Source organism: Triplophysa rosa, linkage group LG6 (genome assembly GCF_024868665.1).
Source record: "Triplophysa rosa linkage group LG6, Trosa_1v2, whole genome shotgun sequence".
NCBI classification, from domain to species: Eukaryota; Metazoa; Chordata; class Actinopteri; order Cypriniformes; family Nemacheilidae; genus Triplophysa; species Triplophysa rosa.
In genome coordinates this window covers 11745495-11769462 of record NC_079895.1, presented here as the reverse complement: position 1 = coordinate 11769462, position 23968 = coordinate 11745495, and the positions used below count along the sequence as shown (strand labels likewise).

Here is a 23968-nt window from a genome sequence, read left to right as displayed (position 1 = left end):
GCTGAGAACTGATGCTTGTTGTTGATGGCTAAAAATAGACTGGCAGAGGAGGGCCTTTACATCTCTGTCAGAATATTTTTTTCTTTATTAGTCTTCTAAAAACATCACTGCCTTGTTTTTACTATAGCGACATGACCGAGTTTATCTAAGCTCTTTAAAATTCTCCCCCAACATTATTTTTGTAATCAGACATCCATTCTCAAATTCACAATCTGTCTTTTTGTTGTTCTCGGTATCTGTCTGTCATTCCACTTCTTTTACCATGGGTCTGATGAGTCTCTGCTCTGAGATGATGTAATGGTCCCTCAATAATTGATGCTTTAAAGACAGCGAGAGACCCTGAGCCAGAGCACAAAGGAACACAGGAAATCGATGTTAGTGTGAGAGGAGGTATGCCAGAGTAAGATGAGTAGAGGCTGCGTAATCTTGTTGAACGAAACAGAAACAAGTCACGCTCGCGTAGAGAGACAGGGAACCCCACCCCAAGCTAGAAACTTCCACTGATGATGTTGGGTTGTCTGTGTGCCCAAGGGTCAGAAACTTACAGTGGTCAGTTAAGACGGCAGGTAGTAACGTGAAATGACAGCGTTGTTGTAAGGGTGTTGTGAGTGTAAAGACAGTTTAAAGGTAAGTGGAGTTCAGTTACCTAGTAAGTTATATGAATATATCAGAATCAGATACGGTTTTATCTGAATTGCAGGCCAGCATTGCAGGTCTTACACTATGTAAAGTGTTTTAAATCGCTTCCATTTTACTTCGACTGTGATGGCAAGGAAGCTCACTTGCGTTTGGACCAACTATATTTAAGACGATGTTAAGATGCATTATGGCTCTCAGGCTTATTATAAGAAACAACCTCTTCCCAAGGTGTTTGTGGGGCAGTTAGGGAATGGGAGAGTTACAGTTCCCATTTTTAGGGAACTGTTTTTTAGGACATGGAAAAGCAATGTACTTTTTAAGTGTTTAAATACTGTGATGTCAAAGTTGACAAGAACTTTTGAATACTTTTTAACTATTTGCAAAACCCAGTGACAAACATAAAGGGTGATAATGATTTACTGTATGACAAAAAATCATGAAATATGGAGATACTAGGTTGTAGAAGGACAGTATTGATATTCTCATAGCTTATCAGCTGTCAATGATGTCACTACTGTACCTACTGACAGTCTTGTGGTTTCCTTTCTCTTTTGTCTGAATTCAGGATGTTGAGCCCTGGGGAAGGACGTTCTGGTGCCACATTGCATTTATCAGTCACTGGATTACTGCCTCACTGACTGCAGTGATTGAATTGAGGTGCTGCTCTGAATAATACGCAACACCTGTTTGAGACAGCTTTATATTTGCACTTGGGTTTTGCCGGATTCACCTTGCCCAGTGCTGATACTGATAGCTGGCATAGTAATCGGTTCTCATTAGGTGCTTGATTAACAGTGTTGGCTCATCAACTGACACTCCTGGACGGAGTTCAGGCCTTTGTGGACCATCTGTTTATCTACCATTTCTCTTGGGTCCAGACAGCAGATGTTCCGTCTGCGGTGCCTTGAGGCTTGTCGATCCAGTTCTTCCTGCGCCTGCGCACGTAAGGAACCCGTCTGCCTGCTCTGCCCCAACACCTCCTCCGTGTCAGCAAAACTGTGGAGGTGATGGAGGGTCTGGAGGTTGAGGACATTAGCCCCGCCCTCGAGGCCACTGAGGATTACCTGCATTGCCTCGATGACAACCAAGGAGATGGCCAGGTACATACACAGAAACTTAAAGAGGGGTCTACCTTGGATAAGCTGAACTCCAGCGGCGTGTGGGGACTACTGACAGGAAAGCAATCTGAGATATCACCTGGCAACATTGTCTGGGCCGAGCAGACGTCCTTTCACGTGCTGGGCCTAAGACACGGAAAAAGGAACCGGGCACGATCCACCAATGATTTGGCAGCTCATGCCAAAGAGACAAACTCTACCACCACAACATCCAGTGGGGGCTTCAAACGTGGCCACAACCGCTCGCGTTCAGACGTCAACAACCGCAGTTACACAGATAACGGCATGTCGGCTATTGACAAAAATACACTCAAGAACATGGTGCTGAACGACTACAGGGATGGTAAGATTCAAAGATTCAAGGTTCTTTGAACATTTCATTTGAAATGGTATGTTAAATATACTGTATAAATATCTTGTTGCTTGAAAACCTGACTGTCTATACAGGGCTGTAACATTGTGTGACAAGATTATAGAGTTCTATCCAAAAATCAAAAATACTGCTTAATGCCATACAACAACGGCCAGAAAGAACATATTTGGTGGGTGATATACAGCAATGAGGTTTTCGAGAAATATTTAGTCAGGAGGGAGCATCGGCTGTTTCATTAGCACTGATGAATTCATTACAATGATTTCAATCTAAAAACCTGTGTCATTTCATAAATTTGCTTATCCTCACCAAAACAAATTGTCACTACATTTTGAACATATTTATATCCAGTGCAGTCTAGTTTAATTCTATATTAACTCATTTTAATAGACTTTGATTTACCTCAACATCTAGTACTAAATCAATCCAAGATTCTGCATGTCAGCAGGTGATAGCAATCCTCCTGGCTTTTCTTGCTTGTATTAAATACTAATAGAGCAAATTGTTAATTACTGCACAATGTGCCAAAGGGAGTGTGGAAAGAGGCCCACGTTTCATGCTAGAATGCACTGTTTCTTTATAGAGTAAGATTGAAAAGAGCTGAATGTTAGGTGACGTTAAGATATTTGCAATCCAGCCAGTTTCTAATGCTGATAGATGTACTGATTAAGACCTGAGAAATCCATACACCCTTCACCACATTACTCTCACTGATTGTGCTATGCTTGACTTGTCTCTCTAGTTCATTAAAACAGTCCATTTCAATATGGTATGCCTTGTTTGCTTATTTTCAAAATCAGTTTTTGCCCATAGATTTATCCTGCCTTTACTTTCAAGTTTTAGTCTAAATCTAGTTTATTTTAGAATATCAGAATATCAGCTTTTTGTATTATACTTTCTTTATTGCTCACGGTGAGAACTTGTTCCTGGTTTGAGCCTGGGGTATGGAAGCCCAATCCTGCCAAAATTAAAAATAAATAAATACAAAAATAAATCCATGAAGAAATGTAAAAAAGCGAAAATAAATAAATAAATACAGAAGTTAATTTTCTAAAAATGGAAAAATTGATATTTAAACGTATATTATTTATTTATTTAAACATTTATTTTTTTGTACATTTTTGTATTTCTTTTATGCATTTATGCTAATATATATGTATTTTGAATTTTTTACATTTTCACATTTATTTATTTCTACATTTCTGTGTCCATATGGTAATGAGGGGGCGTGTCTTGCTTCAGGCATGGCAGTCCAGCACAGAGTGGTGATGTAGGCCACAGGTAAACTCTAAGGCCATAGTAACATCTTGTGCTTTGACAAAATGACATGCAAGAGATGAGTGTGACCACATGAAACAATAATAGAGTATATTACAGCGAAGCAAACTGCAGCATACTATATATTACAGTAATATATACTGTAGTGTACTATAGTAGGATTTAAAAGCCCTTAAGGAAATCAACCATGATTTTATCATAGTGTAAGTAGGCATGTGCCAGTATCAAATTTCCATGCTGTGATTAATTGCCGAAGGTATTATCGCGGTAAATGGTATTATAACGGTATTCAATTATATGAGAAATGCAGGTTGAAAATATAAAGCAACTTCAGTGTTTTCCTCTTGATAACAACTTTAATTATTTTAAATAATAAAGAGAACCTCAAACATTTAAATATAAATAAAACTACACACAGTAATGATGTATAAAGTGAGTTTATTCAAACAGAATAAAGTGCAAACTGCAAAAGAACAACTTTTGTTAACTAAGTGTAGAAACCATGTTTTTTTGGCAGATTTGTATGACCACAGTTCCACTACAAAAACCACGGTAAACTCTGGTTATACTGAAGAAACACCATGGTTAAATTGTAGGGGTGTGACAAGATCCGATAAGTCTCAAGAACACAATTTCATTATGCAATTGGCATGATGGAGTGATGGGCTCGAAATTGCGACCATTTTACTTGCATATGCTCCCTAAATTTAACCTGTGCGACCTCAAATTATATTTGGGAGCATTTGTGTGAGTGCACATTTTGTTGTGGTGTGAGCTGTTCTCATTACTGTACAGAACACGCTAATAACTGCACAAAGTATGTGCGTGCCGTGAGCTTTAGTGACCGGCCCGGCCGTTCATAGACAACGTGATTTTCCATCCATTTCCCACCGTTTTTCTGTGTAAACACGCGCTAGATGGATGGGTTTCCACCGGCCCGCATCTCCTGCGTCTGCAGCGCCTCACGCATAAAAGCGCTAGTGTTTGCGGTTCGCACTGTTAGCAGTGCTTTGGGAGCGCGCAGCTGAACAGCAGCTGAGCTGACTGTACCACAAGTACAGTATAGCAACTGCAAGTTCATATTATGTTATTTTAAATACCTCACAGGCAAACCTCTTAAAAAATGGATAACCTGTCTCTTACATATATGCAATGCAAGCATAAAACATGATGTGTTAATGCAGTTTTAACTGTTTCTCTGAAGGCTATGTTCAGTCAGTGGAGGAAGGAGGATTGACAGTGTGAAAAAAACACGGGCACTATGCAAAAGCACATAGACAACATAGAAAACAACCACAGCTCTTTACTAAAAGCTATGCCTGTTAAGAAAACAAAGCATACATTTTGTGCAATTACGGCCTGTCATTTGAGTATGTGACCAAACATTTTGCTGTGTTAACATATTGTTTATTACTGCATGATATAATTAATTAAAATAGAAGTTAATGTGTTTCATGAAGTACAAGCTGATTTTATAATGCCTACATTTTTTGCATTTTGTGTTAAGGTGAATAAAAGACAATTTCATCACTGAGGATTTCTTTAAAAAAAGTCTACAAATCTTGTCTTGTCTCGTTCTCGTGAACCCAGTCTCGTGTCTCGTCTCGTGAGATAAGTGTCTCGTCCCACCCCTCTTAAATTGTGGTTACAATGGCTTAATTATAGTGGCCATTTTATTTGTTTTAATTAAAAGTTTATTTTCATTAGGGAACACTGTAGTATCTGGGAATTTTACTACACTTTACTTTAGTAAATACAATGGTATAAGCTATAGCAGGGCTAGTCAAGCACCTGTTCATAATTTTAAATGAATCCTGAATTATTAACTTACATTTTTACACAATTGCCTGTTTATTCATGTTAAGGCACAATAGCAACAAACAACAGACATTATATTAAATCACTTAAAGCATGATGTTGTTAGTGCTGGTAGTCCAGTGAAGTGTATGCCAACACATTGTTCAGAAGCAGATTTGGTCCCTCTCTCTGTTCCCCTTTCTCTCATCCCGTAATTTCCCGTCTCTCTCTCAACTGTTCCTGGATGGGCCAGCATCCTGCAGAGTTTATTTCCAACCCTAATCAAACACACCTGGCCAAGCTAATCATTCAGGATTCATTTAAAATGATGAACAGGTGCTTGACTAGCCCTGCTATAGCGTATACAATAGTATTTACTAAAGTGAAGAAAAATTCCCAAATACTACAGTGTTCCCTTATGAAATTAAACTTACAATTAAAACAAATAAAATGGCCACTATAGTAATCCATTGTGACCACAATTTAACCATGGTGTTGCTACAGTATAACCAGAGTTAACCATGGTATTTGTAGTGGACCTGTGGTCATACAAATCTGCCAAAAAACATGGTTTCTTTCTACACTTACAAAATGATAAAATCATGGTTGATTTCTTTAAGGGCTTTTAAATCCTAATATGTAGTGCACTACAGTATATATTACTAAAATATAATATGCTGCAGTTTACCATAGTAAATGCTGTAATATACTGTATTATTGTTTCATGTGGTCACACTCATCTCTTGGATGTCATTTTGTCAAAGCAAAAGATGTTACTATGGCCTTAAAGTTTATCTGTGGCCTACATCAGCACTCTGTGCTCGACTGCCATGTCTGAAGCAAGACACGCCCCCTCATTACCATATGGACACAGAAATGTAGAAATAAATAAATGTGAAAATGTAAAAATGTGGGAAACTGGAAATACATATATATTAGCATAAATGCATTAAAGAAATACAGAAATTTAAAAAATTTAAATAAATTATTAATATACGTTTAAATATCAATTTTTTTAATAGTTTTTTTTAGAAAATTAATTTCTGTATTTATTTTCGCTTTTTTACATTTCTCAATGGATTTATTTTTGTATTTATTTATTTTTAATTTTGGCAGGATTGGGCTTCCATATGGGGAGTCAGGATGGCCTTTTAAGTGTAGAGTTTTTACTAAAAAATATTGCTGTGAAAGTGTTATGTATCTGTGAGTGCCTTGCAATGCACCGGCCACCTTTCCAGGGTAACCTGTATGCTGCCTGTGACACAAGATGCTAGGATTAGGCTACAGCCCTCCTGTGACCCTGCATACGATGCGGGCTTGGACAATGGATGGATGGTTTTTGTTACCTTTTGGAACCTTACAGGGACAATTCACCCCAAAATAATAATTATTTACTCACACTTAAGTTGTTCCAAATCTGTATAAATTTCTAACAGTTCTTGGCCACCATTGACTACCATAATAGGAAAATTGCTTTATAAATTTCTTTGCTTTGTTGAAGACAAAAGAAGATATTTTGAAGAATGTAGGAAAGCAGTTCTGGGGCACTTTTGACTACCATTGTAATTTTTTCCTACTATGGTAGTCAATGGTGGCCATCAGAACAAACAAATGTATGCAGATTTGGAACAAATGATGAGAGAATTTTTATTTTGGGGTAAACTGATTCTTTAAAAAGCTTTTCAAAAGGAAAGCTGTGGCCTACTGGAAACATTAAGAAAATTATGTCAAGTCACGTCACTTTTTTTTAATAGCTTTATAGAAAATCATACTGTAGTATCGTAAATATCCAAGAGTCCCTAACCCCATATTAGGCTTCTTCTAATGTAGGTGAGTGCATGTTACTATTGGGCAAGTTTGTCCTCTGTTTTGTTTTAGTCGGTCAGTCAGAGCATCTGGCAGGGGATGGGCGGGGCTATGTGTACCGACCCGAACACAGAACTTATAGAGTGTGATTGTAGCCTCTATGAGGCTGCTCAGGTAGCAGCGGCAGTAGAATTCGTCCGATTAAGAGTTGTTCTAAAACTGAAATCATTTTTGAGATATTATTTTAAGGTCAAAAAACTACAAAGTGTTGCTTTAAATTCTAACATGTGCAGAGACTGTACTCTTAACATTTCTACTGTGTTTATCATGACAACCGTAATGATGTGACTTCCATGAGAGTACTGCTTTCTGTGTTTGATTACAGCCCTATGAATTACTCAGTATTACAGAGTGATATTTAGTAGAGATGTGGCTGTGTTGATGGTTTATTAGAATGTCAGTCTGATTGCAGCTGTGCAGTGTGAGGTCTCCATGTGCCAGACTGAGATCAGTCCTTGAGACAAGCAGTCACAATGACATGTGCCCCCATTCTGCAACATATTTATTGGCTCTCAAGCAGAACTGTGTTATTATTGGTTGAATAGTTTTACAAGTTCATCATCAGTAATAAGATGGACATGTACGGCAGCCACAATCATAGTAAATCTTTCTGGAAAAACAGGAAAGACAATACAGATTCTGTTCTGCTTGAAGTATTTGGATTGGTGTTGTTTCTGCATCCTCATTTGCCCTTCCCTCATAGACTTGAAGAGGTTTGAGTCTTCACTTCTTGCTGTTTTCCTCATGTCCATCCATGAGTGTTTTGTCAGTGAGTAGTACCAGTTTTATGTACCGTGTTTTCAACAAGTCTTTTAGCCACTTGCAGATGGCAGGTTTTCAAACGTACAAGCTCTGGAAGCACACTGGCCTTGCACCAGTTCACTAATTGGGTCATGTCAGCACGCCTCACATCCGCTCTGCCGTGAAATTAGTAGTGACTTTCCAGAGTTGCAAGCTACGTGTCTTTGAAGCCCTCGGAGCGCAAGGTGCCCCCAACCATCCACAGTAACTCTTTAGAAGACCAAAGCTGCCCAAGTGTTTGCGGGCTCTCCTTGAAACGACCCAAATTAACCCAACCCACAGACCTACAGTTAACAACACAAAAGGGAAGGGACTGCCCATTATAAGTTACAGATGTAAGAAGGTGCAGTTTTTACTGGTACGTGATAGATAAGACTTAAAGAAAACAATCCATGGGCATTTACTGTTACTTTAGCCTCCTCCTGGCCTCAGGCTAGACTTGACATTCCCGGGCACCCAGCAGGTTCCAGAGGGTTAAGAGGGAAACGGGCCATTTCCAGCTAAGGGTGTTGTGAATTAAGAGAGGAAAAGCGATAAAGGAGGGAGTGCGTGAAAGAAACAGACGGAGAAAGGAAGGACTGAAAAGGAGTGTCAAAGATTAACGGTTACATTTTGCCGTTTTGTTTAAACAGTAGTCCAGTACACAATAATGGGTCTTCATGCTGTGTGTTGGCTGGACAGACCACTATCACGATGATGCACAATGGCATCCGTCTTTCACTCTTTCAGATAAACATATGAGAGGGTTTTATTTTTCAGCTGAGAAATGAAAATCTCAAAGTCAGTTTGATGCAAAAACTCACATTTTCTTAAACTGTAGTATGTTTTTGAAGCTAAAGATGCTCTCTCTCACTTTCTTCTGTAGCTCATAAGGAGAGCAGCCCTAGCCTTGTGAAGCAGGGAATGTTGGAGCAGCGAGAGGGACCTTGGGGACGCTGGAGTACATGTCACGTGGAGCTTACACCCTGCGAGCTACGTCTCTACAGCCTGGACAGCAGCGGTAACCAACAGTTATGTGCCGCCCTCTCTCTATCTCACTGCCAAGGGGTGAGCGCACCCCAACCCCAAGATGGACGCGTGCTCCAAGCCATCTTCTTCAACAGTACCCGTGTGCAGTTACGTGCACCCTGCCAGTGGGAGGCACTGGAGTGGCGCAGAGACCTCTGGGAACGCGTCTTGGCCGCACGTCCAGCTCATCGTAAAGGCGAACCGGCTCGTGCCACCTCTCCTACCCCCCACGATCCCGATGCAGCATCTGTGCCAATCCCTCTGCCGTTGATTCGTCCCACGGCCCTACCGCTGTTCACCCAGCACTGTGCCGACGTGCTCAAGGCTGGCCTTCTGCACCAACTCACCGACCTCAATAACTGGAGGGCCTTTACATTCGTGCTGAGCCGCACAGAACTGCAGGCCTTTCCAACTGAAGGGAGGGGTCCTGTGTCGGAGCCCGTGCTGCAGTACCCGTTGGCTTCCTGTCTGACTGTGCAGAGGGATGAGGAAGACAGTGGAACCAACTTTCGCTTCCAAGCTGTCTTTCCTGATGATGTGCTACGCTTACGGGCGGAGAGCGAGCTCAAAGCCCAGGATTGGGTGCAGGCCTTGCGCACAGCTGTGACAACTCAGCGACCCCAAAGGGAGAATAATCAGTCGGGTCCCACAGGAGTGCTGATGAGGAATAAGCCAGCCAGGGAACGGCGACACCGGGAGGCCCAAAGAACAAAACGCCAGTCCGTCACCACAAGCTTTCTCAGCATCCTTACCTGTCTGGCTATCGAGAAGGGCCTTACTGCTCAGGGCTTCCGATGTGCAGGTGAACACATCTCTACAATAGACTTTGGTTTATAATATAGCTATCAATAGATTCAATTGTAAATAAATTATTTAAATAATATTATAATTAACTGCATGTATCAACAGAGAAAAAGAGTCTAAGTTAAAGGGATAGTTAACCCAAAAATGTAAATTCTCTCATGAGTTACTTACCCTCAAGTTGTTTCAAAGCTGTATAAATTTCTTTGTTTGGTTTAACATAGAGAAAGATATTTGGAAGAATGTTAGCAAGTGACAGTTCTGCGGCATCATTGATTATCATAGTAGGAAAAATTAAAATGGTAGTCAAAGGTGCCCTAACTTTTAGGTTTGCTTGCCTAAATTCCTCAAAATATATTTTGTGTTCAACAGAACAAAAAAAAACAATATTTTTTCCTACCATGGTAGTCAATGATGCCCCAGAAATGTCAGTTGTTAACATTTTTTCAAATATCTTTCTTTGTGTTCAGCCGAACAAAGAAATTTATACAGGTTCGGAACAATCTGAGGTTGAGTAATTTTTATTTTTCAGCTATCCGTTTGAGATGACAGGTTCAAGACTGCAAACTCTTTCACTTTTGCTTTCTCAATTGGTTATATTTATATTTACCTTTGCATGAGTCAAGCTTTCCTAACCCTAAGAGTTTTCACTCTCACAGAACTGTGGTTTCAAACCAAATGCCCGTCTATTCAACATATGCCATATCATATCATTACTAAAATAAACAAGCATCCATTTTGCAGTGCCAACTCCTAACGGAAGTCTGTAATTTTAGGACATGAACTATTTCATGCCATGTGCTGTTTGTCTCATGAGTCCATGCTTTTCACAGTTCCGGTTTTCACAGTCCAGGTAGATATCTAAGGAGTTACACTTATGTCATTTTTGGTGTTAATTCTCAGTCATTTTTTCATAAGGTGTGAAATTTCCACCCAATAAAAGGGTATGAATGAAACGCTTTCCACCTTGGTTGTAACAGCCAGCTTTTTAATGCAGGAAATTTGAAACCGCACAAGGACAGCAGGCACCTGACGTTAATTGGCCCATGTAAAGCGGTAAAAATCCCGTTTTAGAATCAAAGGCTCCCTGGATGCTGCGATCTGCACGGAAGCTAATTGTTTGATTCAGGGCAACGAAATAGATTTTTTGAATGGGACGTGTTGGCCTAAAAAGAACAGAACAGCTGGGTACATGCCGGCTCTAGCCCCCCCCCCCACTCTTCTCTCTCTTTCCTCATTTCCCTCATAAAATTACTTGGTATTTGTATTTATGGAGTGTGTTTATTCCTTGATTTGTTGGCTTCTCTTTCAATTTTGTCTTTCTTTTCCTGTCTTTTACTCAGTGATGGATACAATTCATTTGTGTGCCCCTGGCTTCCAGTGAGCTGTTTTTGGGGAAACTCCACTTTTTTGAAAGTTTTGACACACTTACTCATTCTACATTTGTATATTTTTCCTTATTTTAAAATAATAGTAAACTCAACGAAACTATGGGATAACTGTTACCATAGGAATTATGTTGTGACTAAAAGCATCCAAAATAAATTAAAACTTTCACTTTTCTAATGAACAAAAATGTCATGTTGAAACAATGTTATTTTATGTAGAAGTAATTTAAAACATTTATCCCTTTATAGGGAACTCATTGAAATTCTTAGGAATTAAACATTTCAACCCTGGAGTGTTATTGGAGGTTATCACAAGACCTTTCAACTTTTGTGACTTGAAAGAAAAAAATCATTTTTATGTTGAAAATCAAGGTCAATGAAGTTACCATAATATGGTTCCTCGCCGGTCTATGGTCATTTTTTTCCCCAAAACGTTTATATATTTAAAAATATAAGACACATATATAAAATATTAATAAATGCCTAAAACATATATAAACTTCATAGAATATTCATTTAATAACATCTTTTATCTAGGAACATTTTTTCTTTTACTTAGGAACATTTTGTCTTTTATTTAGGAACATAAACACACACTCAAAACTGTGACAGTGAAGTTCAGATCTATTGAAAACAAAGAACTGCTGGTGCCACTTATTTTAGCAGTAATAAGGCTCACAGTAAAAATAAACACAAATATATGCCATTTAGGTATAATACAAACTGTAATAAGTTTAAGTACATTTAATGTCTCAACATTAAACACAACTATTCAACCATATAATGTGTGAGTTTCATTAACTTATCATTGTTCGTTTCGATGATATTTACGTATTTATAGGAGTAGGTAGGAGCGCAGATCCGTGTTTCACAATTACGCTGAAGTTTGAAACGCCCCCGGCAACTCCTGATTGGTCACATGCCATGATGTCACTATTTGTGACCTAGACTAATCTCTATTGATTGACTGTGAGACATCCATGCGCTTACACAAGCTCACGGAGAGGCATGGAAATGCCGTTGTGATTGGTTGATTAAGTTACCAAATATGGTAACTTGCCCTATAAAGCGTTAAACATAAACCTTCCGATTGAAAAAAATAGTTTGATCATGAGAAGCATTTCAATCAAGTTTTTCACTTGAACTTCAGTGTACATAGAATAATTATTCTTGCAATCTGTATATCCTATTTTTTTGTCTGTATACACATGTTTGAGATGGATGTGTTTTGACTGTCGCCAGGGGCACAATTGTAGGATGGGCTCTTGGTCCGTTTGCAATCGCCTTCCGGGGGGAAGGGGCCCCATCCGTAAGCAGTGTGCACGGGCCCTTAGCATCGTCCTCACCTTCCCCCCCCATGGCACCCGTGACTTTCACATCACTCTGTTTGCTTAGTCCTCCCAGCGGTATTGTTTGCTCTATCCCATCTCACATTAAAACACAGCTGATCAACATGAATTGAGCATTTTATTCAAACAGTTAGACCTGCCGAAAGATTTTGTTTTGGCCTGAAAAAGTGGATTCTTTCCAAAAAATGCAAAGAGAATTCACATCCGAGGACTTGCATAGATATTTTGGTATCTAAAAAGCCTTTATTTGCAGGGCTACATACTAAAAACACCAACGCGTATCGGCCTTGTTTGACCTATTTATGTCATGCATTTTAAGAAGACACCCTTTTCTTTCTCTCTCAAGCACACACACACTCCTTTTTTCAAACCAATCACAGTTTGCATAAACCGTATCTTGGTTTCTTTTTCACACACCGCCACCAAAGTACCCTGTAGAGTATACAAGGACAGCAGATCAAATAGGAAGATCCAGCTGTAGGTGGGACAAAAGAGCTGAGATAGGGCAGTGCAAGGTCAGGGGGAGAGAATGGGGACCAAAGGACTGCTGTTTACATCAAAAAGATGGGCAGCGCATCTGTCTCAAGCAAACACGCACGTATGAGCACACTTACACACGCACAACCTTACGCCTGCCCCTCATGCCATCTTTTTGGGAGTGGAGTGTTAGCTTGAATAGGAAACATCAAAGCTGACTAAGGTCTTGTTGTCTTTCGCTTATGGGGCCACAAAGGCCCACCCTGGGATGCTTGTCCCACGGAACTCGGCGGCCAGTTGAAAGTAGCTTGAGTTGAAGGCTTTGCTGCAAGAAAAACGTAGCGACCTTCTTAAGGGCAGAAACGTCTATTCTACCAGGAAAACATTGTGAGAGTGCCCCCACTCCAATTCTCTTTTTCTTGCAAATAGTTGCCGTTTTAGGGCAACAGGGTGCTGCTAAAAAGTAAAGAGGGAAACCTTGGGGATAGTTCGGGACTGAACACATCAAACGGCTCTTATTTGGCAACGTTCTTTGTCTTTCCCACACTCCCAGGTTGGCCCCGTTCTATTTGTGAGGAACATGTTCTTCCTCTGCTAGATTTGTTTTTCTCTTTTGACACATCAGAGGGTTCAATTGGCTGAAATGCAGATTGGTTTGTTCAATGTCTTCTCTTTGGCATACAGTGGCTATTTTCTGAGCTGTCTGTCGAGATGTGATGTGCAAACTCACACCTTGTGTATTTGTACGTATGTGGGAACTCATGCTTTGGGCTCTGCTTTGCTGGCCTGGACTGTATTGTCCACAATACACAGACGCAACCAGCTCCTTCCCAGAAGTGACAGGCTCTCTGGCTACTGACCAGAACCTGTCTAGTCCAATAGGCTCAATGGGGATAGATTACACATTTACCTACAACTGTAGTCAAATCCTCTTTGGCTAATGTGGTGTCTTCTAAACAGAGTCTGTCTGCTAAAACCTCCGGGAATGTGATTAAATCTTGCCCTTTAGCGTCTTCACATTGTACTCCATATGTTACTCTTAATTCCATGCATTGTTTTTTTTGCAGTGTATATCAAATGTGTTTGCACTGCAGTGAAAAACTGTAATATTCTGGTAGCTGGGGCGCCAGAAAAAATGTAAAATAACATTTATGTATATAAAGTTTAGGGCTACGTAAATGTATCACTGCCCAGCTCGATGGGCTATCCTACATAGTCAAATTAAATTCCTGAATTGATTCACATCGTTTACTCTTTGACTTGTTGTCTGAAGCAAAAGATATGATCATAAAAGTTTGTAAGCACCCTGATTGGTCCGCAGCGAAGTTTAGTCCGATGTTACCGTTTACTTGAAACCATTTTCCGTTTACCGTTTGCTTGAACACGGACAGTTTCACAGCATCCGTCAAATACAGTCGCGGCCTAATGGTTAGAGAGTCAGACTTGTGACCAGAAGGTTGCCGGTTCGATTCCCAGGGCCGGCGGGTAACGACTGAGGTGCCCTTGAGCAAGGCACCTTACCCCTACTTGATCCCCGGGTGCTCATAGCTGCCCACTGCTCCGGGTGTACGTGTGCACTTGCTGTGCGTGTGTTCACTACTCTCTGGATGGGTTAAATGCAGAGGTCACCTTTTGGGTATGGGTCACCATATCTGACTAATAGGTCATTTTCACTTCACTTTCACTTTAAACTGTATATATATATATATATATATATATTCACTTTATATATATATATATATATTTCCCCAAATCCAGTATATATATCCACTGTATATCATAGGGCTCTCTGTGTGTTTACTTCTCTTCGAATGTTTGGGAAAGACGATATCTCAGATTTAGACTTGTTAATACTAGTTCATAGAAATTTCAGTTCAGTTACTTAGAACCTAATTTTATAAGTTTATATGAAATTTATTGTTGATATTTGTTTTGAAAATGTTTTTGATTGATGTTTCAACTCCTATTCAGTTTTCTAAATAAAAATAGTCTTTATTTGGGCTAGTTAAATTAATTTTTGGCTACCAAAATCTGAAGATTGCCTGGCCAAAGGGCTACTAAGGTTTTTGAAATTTAGCGAGCCATGAAGTTTATATGTTTTTCATGTTAGTTGTACATTTGCTACAAAAAATTATCGCAATTCAGAAATATCTGAAAATTCTGTAAAATTACAGTTCCAGTATGTTTTTTACTGTGTACAACGTAGAAACATTTGAAAGTACGTTGAATTTAGACAAACGTTTTAGTCACTGCCTTTCCTTCAATTTATGGACAATTTATGTTTTCCTTTTGCTGAAAAACATGGCCTCAACTAGATCTCTCTTAATAACAGTCTCCCCGGCAGTGCCCAGCCATGTGCTATTTTTGGTATAGGGTGGTATTTGTGGGCTTATGCTCTGCCTGTATGTTGATTACAAGGCAGCCCTGACACACGACACCCCGCTGCTCGGTCTGTGGTTCAACCCAAATATCAGGAACCCATCAGCTGTGGCATGGGGGACACCACCTCTGACTTTTTATAGTCTGGGGTCCCTGCCCCTATAAACCTCAAGTTTACATTGGCAGCATAGTGCAGAGCATGATGCTGGCGCCTAACCTCAGCTAGAACAACCCATTACGTATTGGTTTGGAAATGAGTAGAGTGGATGTTCTTTTCTTGGTCCAGTATGGCAATGTACCTTGGCGACATTTCGTGCGTGTCAAGGGTCGTATTCAAAGAATAACATTTGACTTTTTTGTTTTGTCAGGCATGAACGGCAGCTAAAAATATGTGGCAGTTCTCTTTTAGAACCCTTTCTGGATGATAACATGTTTGAGCTAACATAGACCAAGTTGAATTGGTTGAGAAAGTGATGTAATTCAGCTTACAGTCAGGATGCACATGTTACATAGCTGTTTTTGATTTTCAGACTAACTCAATGCATCAAAAATAGACCTACAGCATTGTCTGGACAAACTCTAATCTGTGTCTCCCTCCACATACATTTGTTCTGATAACATTCTACCTCCTTTATTTTGGAGACTGTGTTTTCTGGCTGTTTTTGTCCTCTCTATCATACCTCCCATCTTGTCCACATTTCTTCCTCTCTCTGTGAAGTGTATTGCTGACGCTACGCTCCACCGAAAAGATTGTGCAGGTCTATATCCGTCTTTGCCTGTTCCTTTTCTTCTTTTTACCTCCACACTGTCCTGGGTCTGGCCCTTGATGGTTTGGATAAGAGACACCTGCCATGTTCACAATTACCTGTTTGGGTTTCGTTTGGGATAAGCCCTTTGCTGTAGATGTCCTGTAGTGTTTGAAGACAACTTAAATAAAAAGTTGAAACGACAAAGCAGTTTCAAGACAAACCTTCTGTTATAAATGAGATCAGTATTTTACTGTTTTGCCTGTTGAGTACTAAGAAGTTTTTTTTTCTGTTGAGTCTAGACCTTTTTGTTTTTTTCCTCGTAAATCAGCAGTTGCTTTATCTTATGTTGTAAACCTTGACACATCAGCACAATGTATGTTAACTAATGATTGTCCATTTTTTAAAGGGTCGTGCCCTCATCAGATTAGGTGGTCATTAACTTTTTCCCTCACCAAGCCTGTGTGTGGTTTGGCAATCTCTAATGAGGGACTCAATCTTTCCTGTCACAGGTTTGATTTGTGTGTTTGTAGATGAGGTTCCTCCCTCATTTATTGTTGGTTTGTTTTTCAGGATGTCAGAGGCCAGTGGGTCTGTCACGTGGGAAGGCCAAAGTTTGCTCTTATAGCGGCTGGTACTACTGCCCAAGTTGTCACCAGGACAATCTTTTTCTCATACCTGCTCGTCTGCTTCATAACTGGGACACTAACAAACACAAGGTATGTGTTGAGACCTCTATTACTAGGTTTATATCGTCAATTAATAAAAGTGAAAAATGAAAAGTGATTCATCACATTGTTTCTGTGGCTCAGGTGTCAAAGCAGGCTAAGGAGTTTTTGGAGTTTGTTTACGAGGAGCCATTGTTAGACATCCAGCAGTTGAATCCATGTCTGTATGAGCATTGTGAAGCTCTGGCGGCCGTTCTCAAACTGAGACAGCAGCTTCAGTCTCTCAGGGCTTACCTCTTCAGCTGCCGAGCCACAGTAGCGGAAGACCTCCGTCGCAGGTGAGTGATGTCACAGAGCAGGTAGAGGAACGTTCCAGAAGCCATGCCCATTTCTGTAGTCATACACTGTAAAAGTTGTTTCAACTAATTATTATTTAGTAACTAGTTCCACAGAAATTGTACATTCACTCAATTTCTGTCTCCAAAGTGTTACTTGAATTTTTATATTTTAGTTGGCCCAATCTTGACTCAAACATTAAAAAGTATGTTTGCTCAACTAGTTTTATAGTTCATTCAACTAAAATGTTTTAATCAGTTTTTTTTTAAACTACACAGCAAATTCATTTAAAGTTTTAGCATTAATTCTATGTGTTTTATGTTATTTAAACTAAGATTTATATTTTGATTATCATAACTTCACATCACATAAAAAAAGAAGACAAATGAACACATTAATCGCCTTTATTTTTGAATAATCTGCATTTAGTCAAGTATACGCAGAGACATTGTAGATTAAACGGAACAGTCAGGTGCCAGAAGTAGTGCCTCAATTAACCATTTGGCAACCTGTTGTAGAAAGAAAAAAACAATTTAGCTCGAAATGCTTTTAAAATAAATTGAAATATTTGATAATTGTTGCAACCAATTATCTTACTCCACATTGTAACATACACCGGAGTGAAATAACGGTCCGACCGTAAACTGTCACACACTCCGCCTGCCCGTTCTCAACCGGACTCCAATTCCCACAATTCCCTGCACGCCCACCTGACATTGTTGATTTCACCTGCACCTGTTCCCCATTTCACTTATTTTCTGGACACTATTTAGTTCTCCTCCTGCCTCTGTTTTATGTCGGTTATTAATTGTCATTTGTTGTAAATTGCACAAGTTTCTGTTAACTCTTGGAATATCTGTTAACTCCTGTAACCGTTGGGATTGTACCCTGCCTGTTTTGTACCCGTTTTACAACGGAGCCTGTTATCCTGTGGATTTACGTTTCGTTTTTTGACTGTGTCTCGATTTATTTTGGATTCATTAAACCTGAAAACCTTACCTGTAGTGGTGACATCCTTCTGTTCCCGAGGACCCGTGACGTAAACATGACTCATCCCTTCCCGAAAAGCGCCATTTGGAACTATCCCGTTTCAAAACGCATGATTTTATCATATATGGGGGTGATTACGTTTGTACACACAAACCTAAAACAATAAATAACGCTGCAATAATGCAACTTTTAAAATGACATGTTTTATGAATAAACAAGGTGAAAGACTATACGTACCTTTGACTTGTTTGAGCTCCTTCCCTCGAGATGCTTGCTACTTCTCACTGCTAAACACAACAAAACACAAAACATTGAATACATTGTACCCTTTTGTCGATAAATTTGGTTAAAAAATTAATATTTATTTAGTGCCAGTTACCTCAGGTGTATGGAGGACTAAACCTGCAAAAATTATAAATAAATGAATGTATAAATATATAAACGAATAAATGTAATAATATGAAAATAAATACAGTAATGAATGGTTTGATAAAACAAAATAATTCGTTTTAGCTATTATTGATCTTAGCTTTAACTTTTCTTTTCATTTTTTAAATTGATTTATTATTTTTTGTGTCCATTTTTAATTATTTTTAATTATTATTATTTTTTATTTTTAGATTATTTTATTTATCATTTCCTTTTATTTTTACATTTATTTATTTATATGTTTATTTATTTTTATATTTATTTATTATCGCATGTATTTATTTCCACTTTTATTTATTTATTCTTGTATTTATTCTTACTTTTCTGTGTCTTGTATGATAATTAGATGGGTTGGTCTTGCCTACTATTGGTTCAGCGTAGATTGAAGCGTTTGATCGATTACTCTTGACTTGTTTTGGACTAACGTCACGTCACTCACTGATCGTTTGCTTCGTGTATAACGTTTATGGCGTGCGCACAATTAGCTAGAGAGTTACAGCATTTAGCCAATGAAGTCGATAACCATGCATCAAATGACTATGTGTCATTCAGATTAGATGCATTTATTGAGGATTTATTACAGATTGACGGAGAGATAAATGACAAAGTTCTTCAAAATCTGTGCGAGTCAGGGGGTGCTAAGGTGGTGACCAAGTTCCGGTTACAGGTCCTCTGCCAAAGAGGTGCATGAACGACCTCAGCAGATTCGTCGATTCTGAAAGCACAAGACGACTTGATATTAAGATGTCTAATAAACACAGACTTTCTTGTTACATGATTTTGACATTCTTGTTAAGATTGCAAATTATTGGTATGATCGCCCGTAACGGCTGAAGCGAGGTGAAAAAATAAATAAAGCGATTTGACACGGGATTCGTACCCATACAATAAAGTGAGGCAGCGTGTCACTACGGTAACAATCACACTAAGCTATTTCGCAATGCTAGCTGCTGCGGATCTTTGCAATAATATCAAGATGTCACACAACAATATGCAGCTGGATGAATCAAGGGAATATGCCCGTTTTAACTTGTGACCTCTGTGTTATTTATCTCTTATGGAATGTAGTTTACGAGTACCGTTTAGTAACCACGTCTTTTTAGAAGGAATGGTTTCCATTTGATGGCCCCTGTAGTGAAAGAACGATGCTCATTACTACCGTGTTAACTTGTGACTTAAGTTCACTATGTCTCAATTCATTTACATTATGTTACATCATGTTACATTAAATCTTTACGCTTTTTCTAACCGAAAGGCTGCTTATAACTATCACTTTGACAAAGCGTTAGCTTGCGACTTCGGTTTACAAGCTCATCTGTGTAGTTAAACCTTATTACATTTTGTGCTTTATGATTTTCACCAGTTGAACTGTAACGCCACCATAGCACCCTCTGACTCGCACAGACTTTGAATGTGCTGCAAAGAGGCTAACAACCGAGGGAGAACTTTGTCATTTATCTCGCCGTCAATCTGTAATAAATCATCAATAAATGCATCTAATCTGAATGACACATAGTCATTTGATGCATGGTTATCGACTTCATTGGCTAAATGCTGTAACTCTCTAGCTAATTGTGCGCCCGCCATAGTTACTTAACGTTATACACGAAGCAAACGATCAGTGAGTGACGTGACGTTAGTCCAAAACAAGTCAAGAGTAATCGATCAAACGCTTCAATCTACGCTGAACCAATAGTAGGCAAGACCAACCCATCTAATTATCATACAAGACACAGAAAAGTAAGAATAAATACAAGAATAAATAAATAAAAGTGGAAATAAATACATGCGATAATAAATAAATATAAAAATAAATAAACGTATAAATAAATAAATGTAAAAATAAAAGGAAATGATAAATAAAATAATCTAAAAATAAAAAATAATAATAATTAAAAATAATTAAAAATGGACACAAAAAATAATAAATCAATTTAAAAAATGAAAAGAAAAGTTAAAGCTAAGATCAATAATAGCTAAAACGAATTATTTTGTTTTATCAAACCATTCATTCCTGTATTTATTTTCATATTATTACATTTATTCGTTTATATATTTATTTATTTATACATTCATTTATTTATAATTTTTGCAGGTTTAGTCCTCCATACAGGTGAAGCTTGCCTCTGCTGCATCCCGCAACCCGCGAAGTCACTCAGGCACGTCGCATTGAATCAAATAAACGGCCGGTAATCCATCCTTCCGCGTAGTTTAAAATGCACAAATCTGTTTTAAAAATTAGTGATGCTGTTATGCATTTATTACCAAAATTAGAACATCCTATATTCAGGTTAAGTGTATAAAATCTTTAAAATAATGGTTATATTAAATTGTTGTGGGAACCACTTCTCTTTCGCCACCGTAATGCTGTATTATCATATATTGGCTGGATTTGGGTTTATTAGTCCGTTCAATTTAAACCACTCTGAATGTTGACTGAATTAGAAAATAAGTCTTCATTTCATGTTTTTTTTTAAATATTTTTGGAGGCTTAATATAACACGTGGTCTCAACTAAGTCCAACCAAAAATATTAGTTCAACTGAGAAAAACGTTTTATTAATTGCCGTTTTTACAGTGTAGAAATGTCTACATGCTCAGTTGTTTCTTCCCATGGTTGTGTAAAATATAGATAAATCCATCCGGTTGGGTTGATTTAACCTGGAAAAAGTCTATATTTGACCCAAGAATTGGTTGAAACATTCCAGCATTGTTTGGAGTGGAAAGGATTGGCCAAACTGATCTAAAAGAGTACCTAAAGTTGGTTTGCTTTTTACCATTTAATAAACAAATAGAATGAAAAGGTTTTACTTAATTTCTTTGACTGATTTGTATAAGAGTATAAGATACAAATACACGTGGAGCTAAAAAGTTCACTGGAAAGTTGAGAATGTAACAGCCTACACAGAATATGTACTGTAGGTTCTTGTTAAGAGATGCCAGTAATTGTTTTTTTTTAATATTATCATTGCTTTGTTAGAGAGCTCTAAGCACATTCTGGAAGACATTGTAATAAAAAATAATATCAGTGCCTAAGTAGGTAAAAGTTTTCCAGTTACTGGTTCTGCAATTTCGATTACACTGTTTGATTCTGGCCAGCATGGATCCACACTGAGCTTTTCCTTTTTCAGCGGTGCAGATTTGTAAACTGGGAGTGAAGGATTTGTAAAGCTGTTGATTTTGTTCCAAACAGGAAATCACCCATAACAAGTTGATTGAATAATGAGTGCCTTAGGAGAAACTGCTTGTAATCGCTGCACTGTTTTTATAACAGCATCTGCTGCATTATCCATTTGATTTAGGATATGTTATTAAATTAAATATTTGTGGAATCTTGCAAGGCACATTAGAAGTGGAAGAAAATGAAAACATAATACTTAACGTCATTTGTGTAGACCGAAATGGAAACTCTTGTCCTGCGTAAAGAACAGTGTAACTGGAAATTGTAACACAGCAAGTGACCTGAGCTTTTTATAGACAAGAAGGCTGCAGTTAAAAGACTTTTAAACACACACATAGTGATTTTTTAAACAGCACTATAAGTAATGCATTTTGTTGCTTGGAATGCAAATGAAATTCCTTAGGCAGATCTTCGGTGGATTCTTAAGGCCAGGTTCAGCGAGAATGTAAAGGAACTGTGTTTATCTGTAGGTCTTGGCACTAAAAGGCTTGTCTAGGTGATGAATGCTTCATGCTCTTACCAGGGTCAGTCTCATGTGTGGAAACCCTCTTAAACATTCACACCAGGAGAGAAGAAAGCCTGTACGGCTCTGTGATAAAGTATGACATAATGGAAAGCTACCACTGCATCCATTGACAGTTAATCATCAAGAAATATAAATGTTTACTGATGTCAGGGTTAAGTATGAGTTTAGAAAGAGAAGCTACAGTTGAGTACAACAAACAGGGAGGTGGTTGAGTTCGATTATGAGGTCTATTAGTTTTATAATTAATACAGGTATCTATATAGGGCAATTCCAGCGCTATGGGCGATTTTCATTCAAAACTTGAAATAGGAATTCTCAGAGAATGTGTTTATTACCAATGTATTGAATCATCTGTTCATATTTTACTAAACCCCTGAAGACAGAGTCCAGACATCAGAAACACAAGAGTTTTCTATTTTAAAAGAGAGACAAATTCATGTGTTATGGGTGTGACAAAAAAGGACACACATTTTTGAGAGACAACATACCTTGTAGGATTTCTGCGAATTAAAATGTACAAACCAGAAGCAATAATACTCAACAAATGTAGATGGGTTGACTCTTTATAGACTACAACATAGTTATTTTATTTTAATTTTCAAGTGCCCATTTATAAGAAATATGGACTGTTATGGATGTGACAATTCGTTTTTATGCAAAACCTTGCTTTAAAAGCAAACAAAACATGCTTTTAAGACCTCACATTCACCAAATATTGACATCTGGCATATCAGTATGTTGAAAACCTTTGGTATTTTTTTTTCATCTTAAGGTTGACATTTGCATGGAATTGCCCAAAACCCTCTTTTAAAAATGTACCTTTAAATTAATCCGGCTGCAGGTCAGGTGAAACTCTGTAATTTCTTTCAGTTGTTTTATAAATAAGAAAAAACCTTTTTTTCATTAGTCATTCAGACAACCCACCATATTTTCTCATTAACTTGTTTTTGCACATTTTTGAAAATATGTTTTGCACATTCCTAGTCGAAAGATTCTATAAGGAAATAATTACGTTTTAAAGTTTCTGTAGGCTACTGTTCATGAAACGTTTTTTTCAGGTACATCTTTGAGGGATAAGTACATTTCCATCTTATTCTTTTTTCTGAGGTAATCAGCATGCCGGAAGCTTTTTACTAAATATAAAAAGAACTTCAGATGTTGACTTAATCGTGTTGCTAATGCACTCTTACCTACACGTTCAGAACGCTGTTTGTTGTTTGAATCTCTGAATTATTGAATGGGCCAGTACCCTTTCGTATGTATTTGGTCCTTTGAACGCCATGGTGACGTCGAGCTAGGAAGGTCGTTTGAAGTGCAGACGTGGGGGCTCTAGCAAAGGCAACCTCAGCTTGAACTGAATTTCCCCTCCGAGGTCCATCTTCTCGGAGCTCACCCAGCTGCCCGCTGAGCGGTGACTTTATCTGGCCACCTTGTTTACGGGGTCCAGCGGGGTGCAGCAGTGCTGACCCTAACAGGAGGCTCTGCTAGATGGCTGGTGTTTACAACCAGGCTATTAGCAGGCAACGGCTAATGCTTCGCTTTTCAAAACATTGCAGGATTGATGAGGCCAGTGGCGCTAAAATATTACCTTACCCATCCATCGCCCGGTCCGGACGCTCATGAGCGGCTCAGCAGTGTGTTTACGCTAAGCCATAGCGGGAGGGGGAGAAATGTCACAGCCCACACCATTGAGCTTGATCTAATGCACCTTCATAAGCTTCCATACACATACAAAAAGGTATACGTGTATATATGAAGAGTTTGGTTCCAAAAAGAGATAACTCCATTTCATGTTTTTTATTGTGGATCAAACTGCAGT

General features: G+C 38.6%; 1 protein-coding gene across 2 annotated transcripts in view; it reads left to right on the top strand.

Moving 5' to 3' along the window:
- plekhm3 (pleckstrin homology domain containing, family M, member 3) overlaps positions 1–23968 on the top strand; it is a 42786-nt gene that overhangs the window by 847 nt on the left and 17971 nt on the right. The window contains exons 2-6 of one of the 2 annotated variants that reach the window (XM_057335787.1): positions 1205–1296; positions 1518–2100; positions 8738–9682; positions 16594–16739; positions 16833–17026. In XM_057335787.1, the coding sequence (XP_057191770.1) occupies positions 1647–2100; positions 8738–9682; positions 16594–16739; positions 16833–17026 (1739 nt within the window). In that variant the 5' untranslated portion in view covers positions 1205–1296; positions 1518–1646. Of the gene's footprint in view, positions 1–1204; positions 2101–8737; positions 9683–16593; positions 16740–16832; positions 17027–23968 lie in introns of both variants that reach the window. The other variant, XM_057335786.1, reaches the window with a different exon arrangement.